The 16,161-nt window shown below is 39.6% G+C and overlaps 1 protein-coding gene across 1 annotated transcript in view; it reads right to left on the bottom strand.

Annotated features, from left to right (window-relative positions):
• Csmd1 (CUB and Sushi multiple domains 1) overlaps nucleotides 1–16,161 on the bottom strand; it is a 1,525,237-nt gene that overhangs the window by 144,155 nt on the left and 1,364,921 nt on the right. Inside the window, exon 37 of the mRNA XM_028766288.1 lies at nucleotides 7,753–7,857. Within this exon, the coding sequence (XP_028622121.1) occupies nucleotides 7,753–7,857 (105 nt within the window). The remainder of the gene's footprint in view (nucleotides 1–7,752; nucleotides 7,858–16,161) is intronic.

The following is a 16,161-nucleotide window of genomic DNA, read 5'->3' on the forward strand; positions in this document are numbered from 1 at the left end:
AAAAAAGTTTATAAACTCCATTATTAAAATAACGTACATTAAGTGAAACTATTGTTTTATTGATTGTCTTGAGAACTATGTGGGCCCAAGAGCCCACATGTTTTTAGTATTGACACAAGTAACAAATACCATTTTTATTTCTTCCACGATTTAGATCTCAGGCTTCTGAAAAGTCTAGGGATTGTGGTTCTAGTATCCATGAAAAAAATTGAGTAATCTGTGTCCCTTGATGTAGCCCAGAGAATAGCAGCATTGTAATGACAGGAAGGACTGATGCACAGATCACAGACAGTTCTCACCTTATTTAACCCTGGGTTTCCAAGGTTTCCTTGCTTTCAGGACCCATGTGGGTTTTGCACAGCACTTGGGAAGTACTCATTGGCCAAATAATCTCATCTGTGGAACCATGGTTAGTGATGTATCCAGGTAAAGTTTGTCTACACCCAAAGCCAAGTGGCACTGGTAATGAGTCACCAAGCTCTGCAGCACAGTCCTACTTTAATGTTGAAGTTACAGTTGATGTCACATCACATCCTCAATTTCAGACCAAGAACCTAGGGAGGCAAACTTGTTCTCCTCTTTCTTCTCCTCCCCTTCTTCCTTTTCTTCCCCCTCCTTTTTTCCTCCTTCTCCTCTTTTTCTTGTTTTCTATTGTTATGGGATGAATATCTGTCTGTCCATTTAAAGTTCACAAATTGACATTTTTAACACCTAATGTGATATAAAATTGGGTTCTTTAGAAGGGGACTGGAGTTGGTTCAGAATCACGTGGATCCTCACAATGCGGTAGGTACTATTATAGGAAGGAAACCAAGCACAGAACCTGCAAACCCAACACATAGGTCTTCAACAGCAGACGTTACCAACAAATTGACTTTGGGCTTCCAGTGACAGAATTGTGAGAAATCAGCCTGTGATGTTGTGTCACATTGACCAAAACTGGTATAAACAATTAGTACACATCTGTCATGAAGCACACCACATGGGGCAGAGTAGTCTACAACTGTTATTTAATAGTGGATAAAGAGGTGACAAATTTGGCCTAAAGAATCGCAGTCACTAGCTAAAACTCACTTTTCCTGCTAAATAATGTACTCCCGTGTTATAAGATTAAAGAGCCGATGCTGTGAAACTGAGTGTTCTTCAGTGACAAACAATGCTTCAGCAAATGAACTGAAATGAACAAGTTCACAGTTGCCAAAGACATATATCTGAGCATGCCTCCACTTTGTAGGAGAAAATGAAGCATCCTACTTCCCTACTTTCCACAGGGCCACTAGGTGGGTGTGCTGGTTAAATTTGTCACACTTATGCATGAAAGGGGAAGATAGCTAAAAATACAGTCTTGCCAGCTGTCTGTGCCATGGAGCTAGAGCCATCACAAATTCCTGAATCGCTCCACTTAAGCTTACTAGAGCGACAGCTGGTTCAGAACAGTCAACCCATTAGACTCAGCTAGGGTTGTTAAATGTCAAACAGTACACTTGAACTTTTCCTCAATTACACAAAAATAAATCTACCCGCATGGGTGGTTACTGCCGTGTCAGGGATTCTGAATAAGAGGGTCAGGCTTTGTCTGAAACTTACAGCCATGACATACTTCCATTGGTTTATGCTATTTTAAAACAGGAAAACCTCAAATAAAATGTAGACATTTGATATGTGGATTTAATATAAGCTGAATGAAACTTCATATTCATGATTCTTCTTGCTCTATTTAAATAAAAGTAAACAACTCTAAAATATTTGGATTTAACTGAAATCCTTAATACTTATAGACCAATTGACCAGGCAGGTATATTCAGTGAAGTAAGATAATTCATTAAAAGTATCTGGAATTCAAATTCATTTATGTTGTTCTAATGTCTTATAATGTCTGACATGCCTGTCATTTTTATTTGTTAGCACTTTGGCTAGTTTATTACATTAGTTACTGTTCTATAGCTGTGGCAAAATGCCATGACCAAGGTAACTAATAGAAGGAAAGGTTTGTTCTGGCTCATGGATTCAGAGGGATGAGAGTCCATCACCATCACAAAGGGAAGTCAAGCATAGCAGCAGCCAGACTAGATGGCATGGCGGCAGCAGCAGCAGCAGCAGCAGCAGCAGCTAAGAGCTCACATTTCCAAAGCAAACAGGAAAAGTATCAAGCAGAGGTAGTAAACTTGAAATGGCAAGTCTCTCAAAACCCTCCCCCAGTGACATATGTCCTTTAGCAAGGACACACCTCCTAAGCCTTCCCCAAAGTCACACACTAAAAACCAAGTATTCAAGTGCTCAGACTATGGGGGATATCTCATTCAAACCATCACAAAAAGTAATCAGTATCTTTATAGATGTGTCCAATGTGCCTGCTTATCGCTAGCCACCCATAAAAGCTTCCCTGCTGCCAACATCACTTAGTACGCTTGCTTGCCCCAAATATAAGTTCCTAACCCGTGATTTACAGTCAGGTATTATACATTGAAAATGTGGTACTGTATACTTAAAATGCATATTTGACCATTGGTAATGTATATGTGTACTATTTATTGTCCTCAGGATCTGAGGAAACATGATGTTAGATGTGCCTTCTTAAAATGTAAGCATCTATATTGCTAAGAGCTTCTGTTGGTGAATAACATTCATATCAGAACAATACATTTAATAATATGGCACATTGGATTCCAATATTACTTAATTTCCCATGTGCATATTTAAGACATTTTCAATTCTTGTCATAACCTCAAAACAAATAATTTGACTGTGTTTGTTTGCTACTTAACTAATTAATAACTTGGTAGCACAGCAATGAAACAAAAGTATTGGGATTTAAAGATATTTTACACTCTTGAATTATAGTTTCATATTTATGAATGTAAATATAACTTTTCAATTAATTACTTTTTTTCACTATTGTTTGTGAGATAGGGTCTTATGTACCCCTGGTTGGCCTCAAATATATTATGTAGCAAAAGAAGATTTTAAGAAGATCACCAGAAGATCTTCTGGTGCCTCTTATCTGTAACTCTGAAGACTAGAATCACAAGTGTCCATCACAGGCAGCATATTTACACTTCTTAAACACTAAGTTAGATCTGTAAGTAATCAAAATAGGAATCTCAGACCTCTGCTTCCTATAAAGACACCACCAGACCAGACATGCCCAGAGGCATATGGTCCAAGTGTTTAGAGATCCCATCCAGTTGACAACCAAAGTTAACTACCATACTTGGAGACCCCCAAGAACTGGCAAACCCTTGGTAAATAAGTTTTCTGTGCACTAAGAGAAGATTCAGATTACATTTGTAAAACACAAAACACATAGACATGTTAAAATAATTAAGTGACATTGCATTTAAAATGGAATATCAGAAACAAAATCGTACCAAAGTGTGTCCTTTAGTGTCTTTTGAAGCATTTACCATGATTGAACATCGTCATTTGATTATTAGTTTATACAAAAACAAACTGACATTCACTGGGTTCTATAGATTTTAAAAGAAAGGAGATATTCTGGGATGTATCTGAGTGTTCACGTTTTTACTTTTATTTCAATCTGAAGTACACCATCATTCTTTACTCTAGGAACCTGTTTTATGGCTTCAAGATGCCCAGTAAAGTCAGCAGCCATTGAAGAGGTTCAGAGGCCTAACGGTGATTTAAACAGGAACTATAACTTACTTCCAGTCTACCTATGGAGGTGAAATAACAGAAACAAGTAATAACAATGATGGTATATATAACCAGCGATGGAGGTGAGTGCCTATAGAGTGACTAAGAAGAAGAGAGGTGAGGCTACCATCTTCCAGAAATGGTGAAAGAAGGCATGGAGCATACTCTGTAAGGCCATTCCAGGAGAAAATGGTCAAACAAAAGTTAGTGTCTAATGAGTCACAAGGAGACAAGCAGCTGCTGGTGTCCAGATAGCCACTTGCTCATGTGAGCCACCCCTGAGGCTAGAGCAGAGAGAAATACAAGAAATCCTATACTAGAGTTAATGGTTCCTGTAAGCGGTAGTCAGGGGACTAGCTAGAAAGTACAGGAAGGACTATGTCTGAGCAGCAGGTGACTGTCCACAGACATCTAGGAAGAGGGCTCAGTTTCATAAAATCCACTCTGATCCTGTTCTCAGATCTGCTGGGACCTGGGATTCCAAAAGACTAGCATGGAGCAATGTGGAAATTTCCTGTCTCTGTTCAGAAGCACAACTGTGGAACTGAATTAGATGGTACGTTTGCATCGAACTTCATGTTTATTTTAAATTCCCCAATCACAGGTAGGAACAAACCTTTAACTAGTCAGCTCTTCTTTGGACTGTATCACACACACACACACACACACACACACATACACACACACACACACACACACACACACACACACACACACACAAAGTTTCAGAAGGCTGTGATTATCTGGTAGACCTCACAGTTCCATCACTTAGAAGATGTCAAGCTCCTCGTTGCAGTTGGGATAGAATGGGGGCGGTGTAACGGTTGGATAATATGAAGGAAAGCATTTCTGGTGGAGACAGATGGAGCCTAAAGCAGGTTGTGGGAAAATTTTTGAAATTTTTTACAGAAATCCTTACATATCAGTGAATGAATAAATGGAGATTAATATCAAGAGCTTAGATGGAAAGTTTATCATACTGCTGATATTATGATTATTGACAACGGCTCTCAGGAGGGGTGCAGAACTCATTTTGGGGAACACAGAGAACTGTCTAATGCACTGGTATACAGGGAGGGTCTTGCCGAAGCTCAGCCCACCAATGACATCTGGGAGATTATGAGTATAAGATCATCACTAATGATCACACTGAAGTACACTTGTAATTTAGACACACACACACACACACACAGACACACACACACACACGCATTGATTATTATAATCAAGGAGTTAATCCATACTGTCAATATGTCAATATTCTGTTATGATACTATATTGCTAATGGACTTATTACTTTTTACTTCAAAAGAGTTAAGGTCTTTGCAGAGTTTTAATGCTTCCTTGGGAGCATTCACTTAACTTTTTTGACCTAGAGCTAGTTAAACCCTTAAAACTCCCAAGCATGTTCAAAGAAAAAAAATCAGCAATTTTAAAATATCTAAATCACAAACACCACTTGATAAAGAACCGTTTAGAAACCCCATCCATTTCATCTATAGAAATCTGTAAAAGAAAGCATTCCTTTTTATTTTAACAAGAAAAACCTACAGTATAAATCCAAAACTTTGCTGAACCCATTGCAACACTGAGGTACCTGGGTGACCTCAGTTCTAATGGACATGCCCTGCCAATGGGAGAGGAGGCACAGATGCTGTCTTCTGTACAGCCCTGGAGATGAAGACCCTGAGAAAACAGGGTGACTTTACCTATACAAATACCCAATGCTGGGCCCAAGTCTCTGTTGGCTCAGAGACCAAGACCAGAGGTCTGTCCTTTGTACCAGAGGCTCACTATGTATCAATTTGGAAAAGAGCTGAGGAGAAGTATCTCCTGGCTCCCTGGATCCTCACTCTTAGAAACTCAAGTGCTCAGAGATGTTATATGCCCCCGTTTCCTAAGTTATATACACACAGATGTTCTGGGTCATGAATGTTACCATGTACTCTTGAAATGGCCTGTGCCATGCCTTCAGAGGCTAGTTGTTTGGGTTTGCTAATCATGCAGTGTTCCTTTGGATTGAGGCCTAGCCTTCATTCACACAAGGAGTAGGAAGTTTTCTCTGTATGCTGGTATATAACAGATCCCATGGTTCAGGTTTCATATCAACAGGCTTCTTGGTCCTCCTCACCTTAGACTTGGGGTTGTGTGTACAGTGAATACTATTGAAATGGGGATACCTGTGTGATGACAGTTGGGGCTCCTGGCCCCAGGGTCTCAGTTAAGAGACCTGGTGAAACACTTGCTGTGTCTGTGTACTCCTGGTTGTCACTGTGGTTTTCTGTTCTGTGTTTCCTACTTTAAAAATTACAGCACTGACTGAGGACATTCAGACACTCAAGTAGATTCTGCATGGCATATGCTCCAAGAGTACTTTCTTCTCGTAATTTTATAGGTACACATTTTACTAGGACCATAAATTTAGAGACTTTTATGGAGATTTGGAAATATAGATTTTATAGTACATGCCTAAATATCTCAATGTATCAAAATATTAGAGATTGTTGGTAACTTAAGTCCACAATGTTTAGAGGGATAAGGCTAATTCTGTAAATACTTTGTAATATCTGTTTTCAAACAGGAATGAAAAATCAGAGCAGATGACGGAATTTCTTTTAACAGACACATGTCACAAGCTAGAAAACCAGCACCAGCCACAAAGACAACAACCTGGAATAGTCCAAGTCCAAATGTAGCACCCTGTTTGGTCAAATAAAAAGTGAGCACTAATTAACTGTGGTCTTGGATTCTCACGTAGGGCCTTGGGTTCCTGAAGAGGTTTTATTTCAATGGGAGACGGAAGGAAATTGGTCTCTTTTATAGAGACTCATACTGACTAAGAATATCCTGGGATGGAGACAATTATGGTAATAGAGCTACAGTACATGTGCAAAGTAGATAATTATCCCCAATAATCACAGACTAATTATGCTACCAACATCTCCTTCCCCAAAAGGAGAAGGGAAAGCCAGAAACTGTAAGAACTTCTCAAGGGCTAAGAACAATGATCAGTTCCAACAGAGCAAAAATATTAATGAACTGGTTAGCACAGTTTTGAGTGAAGGTTTCATTTGCTGTTCGCAGAACCTTCATAGGATGTATCAAAGTAGCAGAATTTTCTGGAAATATTCTACATAAATAATGTTTGCGGGATCGTTTGATACTGTCACCAGAGTAGTCCTATTCACATAAACTGGGACACACTTGCATGTAAATGCCTGTAATAAGTAGGAAGGCTGAAGCAGAGTGTGAACAGGGTCTGTGGTTGGTGGCTGCTGATGAATATTTATCATCAGCTGGAACGTGGCCTTTTGAAAACACATGCATTACACTCCAGAAAACTGTTTATCTCAATTTTAAAAATCACTTATTGAATCTAACCCACGTATTTGCTCACTTGCAACTGCTTATTAGAGGAGATAATGCCGACATCAAGCCATTTCAGAGCCTGGAAACACGTCCCAAATAAACCCTACTTTCCCTGGAAACTCATACTTCAATTTACAAGGTTTACCCGGATTACACAACACTGCAGCTCGGGCTGTGAATTTGACCTTTGTTTTCTCGTTCATCAGACTATTAACGCAGCCTCACATCCATTTTTATAAAGATTGACCTCTCATCTGTGACGTCTCTTTGCAATTAAAATAAATAACACACAAACACAGGCTCTGAAATGCCAGCTCTCAGCTAGGTCTTCTTTGAACACCTTTGAGAATCCAAAAGGAAAACCTCATTACCTCATGAGATAATCTAGTGATATGACCATCCTCTGTTTGGGGATGCTAATGTTAGTATCTATTGTCACACAAGACTTCAGTCATGTTACACATGGCTGGCCTGTGTTTCCTAATGCAAGTGGCCTAAAAACACAGTCAGTTCATTTAATTATTCCAGATACTAACTCCTGGATTTCTCCAGCAGTCTGTTGTATAGAGAAAATACCTTTCATGTAGCCTATGTTTAGTAAAACTCAATTTTGTGCAAGTCTTAGATGGAGCTTTAGAGGAGCACTGTGTCACCATTTAATGCAAGCTGGGTTTGTTCCCTTTAGAGAGGATGTTCCTATTCTCAAACAGAAGCAGAAGTCGATCTTACTTTTATACTCCAGGTGAAAGCCAGCGGCAGCAACGCTGATGTCAGACTGGAAGTGCAGGCAGAGCTGGTTGGAGGTGCTATTCAGCAGTGCGGGAACTGTGGTACCTAAACAGGGAAGAGTTACAGCTTTAACATAAAACAGGCAGACACTACATGTGTCCAGTACAGAAGACCATATCCTAGGCTTCTGAGTACACAGAGCTTGTCTGATCATCTCTGTTTAATTTGTAGAAGCTGTGGCAGCTTGTCCAGCTGTCCCATTTTGCAAGATAGCTTAGAGGGTCCTTAGAGCTGTTGCCATTTCCTCCAGACTGCTCCCAGTCCCCTGACCTGCACTCTGGTCTAGATTAATGACAGGGATCACTCCATCTCTCTGTGCATTTATTTTGCATACCCTCAGGCTAGATAAATCTCACATGTTATGTGGTTTAGTCAAGTCAAAATCAACTTCAGAGAACATAAGCACTGAGTTCTGTAGCCCTGGGAAGAATTCCTGTTCTTCCTGGAGTTGCCCTAAGGTAGGGAAGAGTCTTAAGCTGTGGAGCTCTTGCCTCTCAGCCCCAAGTATTCCTCCCCATGCTCCTTAGTTCCATGCAGCCCAGTAATTCTAAACAACTCATACATACACTCCTTATAGATGCCACTCTCAACTTCTCATCCTGAATTTAGCCTGTACTGGTGCACTAAGGCGCCCTTCTGATTCTGTTATCATCTACTCTAGTTTTATTTCTTGCACAAGTCATGTCAGAAAGCTCCCTGCACTTCTTGCTGATCTGCCCTCATCCCTTTCCACATCGAGACCCAGCCCAGCATCACTGTTTTTACAAGCTGAGGGTTTGGAAGACAAAGGCTAACAAGAGATTTATACAAGGTAAGGACACATGCTGGTCCTGGTCTTGGCTGTCCCATGTGATAAGGCTAGGAATGACATCAATGGATGACGTAGTTGGTATGTTTGGAAATATTTAAGTATAGAATGACCATTTTGCTGATCTTAGGCTGCCTTCTATAGTCTTTCATTAGATTTCCAGAAACTCACCAAAAATTTGAACATGTATTTTATCTAATAATGTTGGTTCATTGCCCAACCAGGACCATTATTTAAAATATTCTAGAAGGTAAACAGAAAAAAAAGAGGTAAGACAAGGGAACCCCATTGTGTGTGTTTGTGTGTATGTGTGTGTGTGTGTATGTATGTGTGTGTATGTATGTATGTGTGTGTATATATGTATGTATGTATGTGTGTGTATGTATGTATATGTGTGTGTTTGTGTGTATGTGTGTGTGTGTGTATGTATGTGTGTGTATGTATGTATGTGTGTGTATGTATGTATGTGTGTGTATGTATGTATATGTGTGTGTTTGTGTGTGTGTGTGAAGGCTTTAGGAAGTTACCTTGTCGATTTGAGAGCTGTTCCTCAATCATTTTTTCCCCTAGATGCTACAGGCAGTAGAACTCAGCAGGGGAGCCTTCTTTACAATAAAGTACCAGTACAGAATCCACAAAAGACCACTAAATATGTATGTGAAAAATTCTCATACAGAATGCTTGCAGATTCAACCCTTTGGTGGTTGACTCTGAGTTTAAAGAGTTTAGAGAAAAAGGGAGATGGATAGACATACAGATGACAAAGTTAAACAGGTGGATAGATAACAATAATAATAAAAAAATGACAAAAAAAATAAAGAATTTTTTAACACTGAGTGGCACTGGGGGAACTGTCTGTAGATAAGTCCTCTTTTGGTAACCCCTTTGCTGGTCCAGCCTCAGCAATGGAAAGTGTTGGTTATAAGGGCACCTCAAGAGCTCCAGAAAGAGACAGAGATGGTGGAGGGTAAGAAAGAGACAGAGATGGTAAAGAGTCATGGAGGAGAAGGATGCTCATTGCCTTGCTTATTGTTCAATCTCAGACTGTTTCTAAAATACACACACACACACACGCACGCACACACACTACATTGACTTGAAGCATGTTGTAGCGTTAACACAATGTTTCTCATGGTTGATCTTGCATACTTGACATGGGGCTGGTACACAAAAAGAAATGACCTTAACTAGATGTAATAACTTCCACACATTTTCATCCCATGGACCAGACTACATAGTTTGTGTTGATCTGACACTGGGGGAACCTCACAGTGTCTGTTTTTCCACTTTTTGTTCTGATTAAGTAACTACCGATCCTACAGCAAAACACTCATCCTCGCTCTCTCTGTTCTAGTTGCGTTTCTGTTACTGTGCTGAAATACCCTGCCAAAAAGCATGGCAGGCCAGGAATAGTTTATCAGACTTGTGTTTCCCATTATAGTCCATCATTTTGGCGAATTTAACATAAGAATTCAATATATCATCTCCATAGTCACGGCAGGAGAGAAAAAAACAAACAATCCACCACCCCCAAAATAAAAATAAAATAAAAATCCACAAGGATTCTTTCCTTGGTTCTGTTTCCTCTACTCTGTATAGACTTTCTCTATTATATAGGAAAGGGCCTGGCTTGAGAAATAGTGCCCATCTCAATTAACAAACTAAGATAATGTCCAACAGATATGCCCATAGGCCATCCTGACCCAGACAGTTCATTAAGACTTTTTCAGGTGACTCTGGGTTGCATCCAGTTGGCAGTTAAAACTAATCAGCACAGCACCACAGGTCTCCTACCAACAAGGGAGAATCCATAACTTATTACCTGCTACTGAAACCACACCATGCTACCGGTGTTGGCAGTAACACACATTCTTTTGTTTTCAAATTCAAATGTAGGAATTTATTTTGGACAGCCTGGTTGTCCTGCCATCCACTCTATGGAAGTTATCTGAGAGCTCCCAGCTCCCAGCTTAGCAATGTACACATAAGCATAGTTTGTTTTCAACTGTACAGTAGACTCAGAAATGCACTTCTACTCCAGGTACCAGGACGAGTTAACTTCATCATTTCATGTTGTCTTCATAAACTCGAAGGCATTCTGATTCCACAAAATGAAGAACAGGGTAAGACTTTACTTCAGATGAGCTAACGGTTTATGAATATGACATTGCTTTGTGGATTCACTTCTTTTTTTCAGATGAAAGATTATACCTTTTGCCATGCCAATCATGAAATCTATCAGCTGTTTATCATATGCTTTTGGAGGTTTAGAGACGATGGATCTATCATTACCTGATCACCTCAGAATAGAGTCTGCCATGCATTTTCCATATTCTGGAGCTGACTTTGGGTTTTCTCAGTGTAGTCTAATGGCAGGGGCTTATTCCCTCTATGCAAAGTATAACTGAGTGATTTTTTAAAAAATATTGCCGCAGGCAGAATATTTCTGATCACATTGTTTTACGGTGACCCAGATAGGATGACACATAACAAAGGAAGCTGCAAAATTTTATTATTGTCCCTGCAGAGTCTACTCTTGGTATACCGATATTTGCTTTCCTTTAATTCTGACTGTCAGATACAAGTCTGCATGAATTCTGCTCGATTTTACTCATTTATAATTTATAACCTGCCTGCTTCTAAGAGTGATTTTTTTCAATGGCTTACTAAAAAAGATCTACATACTTATTCCTACCCAAGCAAAAATGAAAAACCAAAGCACTGAATTTATTAAAGATGTCAATCATTTTGTTTTGAAATATGCATTTCTTATGACACCTAGTTCTTATTTATTTCTATTCACCAATTAAAATATTTTAGAATCTGCTTTATAAATACTTTTAAGTATCACAGGAACAAAAATCCTTAAGTATTGATGGCACTCTTTAAAAACAACCCAAACTGTGGTCTGCTATAGCATTTTTCTTCACATGAATTACATTTTTTTATCAAGAATTTCATGGGTATCTACAATGACATAGGATCGTATCCAATTTAAATATTATTCTTCTAAAAGAACTGAAGTGATTACTAGCAGAATGGAAATCTTCTGCTGTAGTATTAAAAAAAAAAGGCCTAATGTATCAATTATCATTCTAGACATAAGACATAGTTCTCTCTGTGTCCATGATGCATATATGTATAGATATCATAGCAGTCCCAGTGTGTATGATCCCTGAATACACTGCAGACCTACTGACTAATCCAAAAAGGGTTCTCCAAGTCAGGCTAACATGGATGCCACGGCCTAATCTGAGATGCAGATTTCATCTCAATCTCAACCCTATGCTAATATGGGATCTGAGCAAAGCTCAGAAGCCATTATCACTGAGAGCTTTGTGGCTGCACCCCCAAGTTCTTTATCCTTGTTCTTGGTCTCCTTTTGTCTTGAAATTTTAGAAATAGAAAATAGAAAACAATCCAGGTTCTGCGAAATACCTTTGGACTTTCATTCAACTACTCACTATTCAGGCTATGGATTGGGGGCAAGCATAGTCATGTGGTGCTGTGGTCTTCCTGGGACAACTTAGCTGTTGGCTGTCCTCTGTGGTAGGCAGGCACTGGTGGCACGAGCCCTGTGAAAGCTGGTGGCAGTGTTTTGGCTGGATGTGGTCATCAGCATGGAAAGAATACATAAGTAATAGCACTGGCTATGTGATAGTTTTGAAGATTTGATTTGATTTTCTGAGAGCAAGATCTCAATGATGTGTTCACATCTCCAACCCAGTTACGGCTCTAGCACTCTGAAGGGAGGTCTGGCATGAGCTCCGCTCTGCTGCTCTGCTACTTTGTAGTGAGTTTATGTTTGTGGAGAGACATGGAGACGAGTGCCCCAGTCTCATTTACCCACACTGCGTCTACCAGTTCAGCATATGACACACCAGTCACAATCTGTTATTGTTATTATTATGATATGATGATGATGATGATGATGATGATGATGATGATGGTGATGGTGAGGTGATGATGATGGTGACTGTAATAGTGATGCCAAGAACACCCTTTGCATTCATCACCCTCCTCCCCATATCCATCAGGATCTATGATTTAGGGAATTCATTTAATTAGAACTGTGAAATTCAGATATTAATTTCACACTCATTGTATTCAAAATGGTTAATTACATGTTGTATATGTATATATTACACATAATACATGCATTGTATTATGTATACATTACATACTTTCTATGTAACATATGCATCCTATATATAAACCTACCATCCTAGCCATGGAGTCAGAAATCCTCCTAGAAATGCCCTTCCTCTAAGGCAGTGGTTCTCAATCTTCCCAATGCTATGACCCTTTAGTATACTTCCTCATGTTGTGGTGATCCCCAAACATAAAATTATTTTCATTGCTACTTCATAATTGCAATTTTGCTATTGTTATATATTTTAATGTAAATATCTGATATGTGACTCCTGTGAAAGGGTCCCTTGACCTCCCAGCAGAGTCACAACCCACCAGATGCCTCTAGACTTCTAACTTTCAGCGATGTAGCTATGTTCTCAAAGGTACAGAAGATGCATCCTCAATTGATTTATGAACTCAGTTCTTAACCTGGAGACCTTACTGAGTATCTTTTAGACCCCAACCTCACAACTGCCACCATACTCAATGGCCTCTTTAACTGGGCCTTAATGGTGTCAAATCCCCATCCTTCACCCAAAAAAATCCTTAACAAACCAATTGAACAAACAAAACAAAATAATAACAAACCACCCTGAAAACATGCAGAAGAGAAACTAACCAAGTATGAAATTTAAAAATTCATTGTACCCTTGGGAAAAGAAAAGAACTCAGACATGGAGATTCTGCTGTCTTCAGAAACCCTCTATATTCCTAGCACCACAGAAGCACTGCCAGAGTAAAAGCCCTGTCATTTAGGTTTGGACACAGACTATAGAGCCCTTGTGAAGACATCAGACTTTTGATTGCCTATGTATGCTGAAAGAGATAAAGAAAAGACAGAGGGGAAATTGTAAATATGAACTCAAGGTGATCTAACCAGAATGTGTCAAGAGTAAAAATAGGGTAGACCTGAGATATCTTACCTCAATCAGAAGACGAGAGGAAAGACAGACAGACCCTGTCTAGTTTATTCTAGAACTATGGAATGAGAAGAGTTAGTGCCTCAGTTTTATTGACCTGACATACGAAGGGTCATTCTGCTCATCAGATACCCAGTCCTGCCAAAGCAAGAGTCTGACCCATCCATTACAAGGGCTTCCATTCCCTTTGGGAGCTAGTGGGTAAAGCAATCGTCTGAGGTTCAAAACTCAGCTGCATGAGAGTGACACTGGGTGCAACTCCTCCCTTGTGCACACAGCACACAATTGTTCACATGAGGGTGCACACATCCAGAACTTTCTTGATTATTGCTTGTTTAATTGCTATTCATTCTAATGGACACTTGATATTTACATAGTTATGGGGCTAAGATATCCCGGGTTGTTGGACATACATTGGCCCATGCACCCAGGATGTATAGGTGGCAATGAATCTCTGCTGCTATGAGGCTGCTGTGCAGATGGTTATAGTTTGCAAATGCCTTAGAAAACATCCACTCACACTTGTGGCAAGCATCTCCAGGATGTCCTAAAATACAGCCCTTCCTGTAAGTCAACTCTACATAATATTCTGTCCATAGTAGCCCCCATAGTGATAGGATTTAGTGGGAAAAAATCTGCAATACAATATAAAGGCATTGTATTTAAGTGAACATGGAAGATTTTTTATTAATCTGACTTCCTTAATTGCTTAGAAAACTTATTACATAAAGCAAGCTTAGTTTCTTTCACAAGGGTCTGGTCACACTATTTTAATGAGATTTGCATCTTCTAGAATACATTTTTTAATTTGATAGTGTTTGAGACTTGTTTACTAATAGTTTAACTTAGTGTGCATACATGTCTGTTATCTTTGCCTTGTTTTATCACTTCCCACTGTGTTTTCGAGTCAGTCTGTCACTGAACCTGGAGCTTACTGATTCAGACCCACTGGCTACCAATGAACTCTGGATACCTGTAACATCTTCCCAGAACTGAGATTATAGACAGGATTGTAGGCAGAAACCACAGTTGCTTCTCATGTGGGTTCTAGACTAGAGATTGAGCCCGAGTTCCTATGCTTAGGTGGTAAGCACTTTGCTAACGGGGCCATTTCCCAACCCAATATTTACTTTTGTTTAATATTCATTGTTGAAAATGTTTGCAAATTTTCATTTTCTAATTAATTCAATAGCAACAAGATACATCTCGCTGCAATGAACTACAAATGGCCCAGTTATTTTTACAAGAGGGATTTCCTGATGCAAACCTAGAAACTCGCTCTGTTAAAAATCCCTATTTACATTTTAGAAAAGAATGTAAGCTGAATCTCAGAGAGGACCTCAGGGGTGCTTCATGTTTACATAACTGCTTCATCCCCTTGTCTCAAAGCAAAGGCTTCAGCTCCTGTAATCTACATCAAGTCTCTTGTTTAAAAAGAGAAACTTTACAAGACACACACTGGTGCGCTTTCTCAGTATTTTATTGTCTCAGTGTTTTTCATTCCTTGTATATCTGACAACTTTGAAATAAAGAAGTCATAGGTTAATTCAGGTCAGAGGGTTGGTAGACAGTGGTGCCACAAATCCAGGCTACCTCCAAGCCCTGGGCTTCTTCCAGTTTACAGGAATATTCTGGTCATTCATAGGAAAGTCTATAGACTTTTGAGTTTGGGATAATCACAGTTAGGATTATTCCATGGCAACTCTGGATGACCACATTGGGATCATCAGACATGTGGCTAAGTGTCAGGGCTTAACCCATGAGGTAAAAGCCCCATATCTAGTGGTCTGAGATGAAAGGGGTAAAAGATTAGGTTCTGATCTGTGGCTAATAATACAGCCAAGCATGAGTATGCAATAAACGCATTCTGAAAATCTGGACTCCACAGCTCAGATAAGCATCATAACTGGTAACACACACCAGTGTGTGTAGCAGATGACACACTTTGAGAAATAAAATCCCAAGGTCTGAGATTCCCCTCACACTCAGAGTGTCTCCACTGGGCTGGTCCTCTTTCCTGCTTTATTCAAAATTACGCATGTGTATTTTCTGAGCACTGAGAACTACTTCAGAGGCCCAACAGCATGGGAGTACTTAATTTACAGCTCACTTTCCATATCATAGGTGGTCTACGACTCTTAGCTTCTTGCTGGTGTCTGATGGGGTCTGTGGAGAATCAGCTCTGCCTCCAACCTGGGAAGTCTCTCCGACTCCAGGCAGTGAGCATCAGAACTGCACTGCTGTGGTAATTATAACAAACAATCATTTAAATTAAATTTCATGTTTCCTTTATGTAGATGGGTGTTTTCTGTGTGTACCATGTGCATGCCTGGTGCCTGTGGATGCCAGAAGAGAGCGCTGGAGTTGGAGTTAAGGATTTTTGAGAGTTGTGTGTTAAGATTCAAACCTGCTGATCCACCTGTTATATACTAGGTGAAGATATCTATCTATCTATCTATCTATCTATCTATCTATCTATCTATCTAT

Source organism: Grammomys surdaster, unplaced genomic scaffold, assembly GCF_004785775.1.
Source record: "Grammomys surdaster isolate TR1022 unplaced genomic scaffold, NIH_TR_1.0 167, whole genome shotgun sequence".
Taxonomy (NCBI): domain Eukaryota; kingdom Metazoa; phylum Chordata; class Mammalia; order Rodentia; family Muridae; genus Grammomys; species Grammomys surdaster.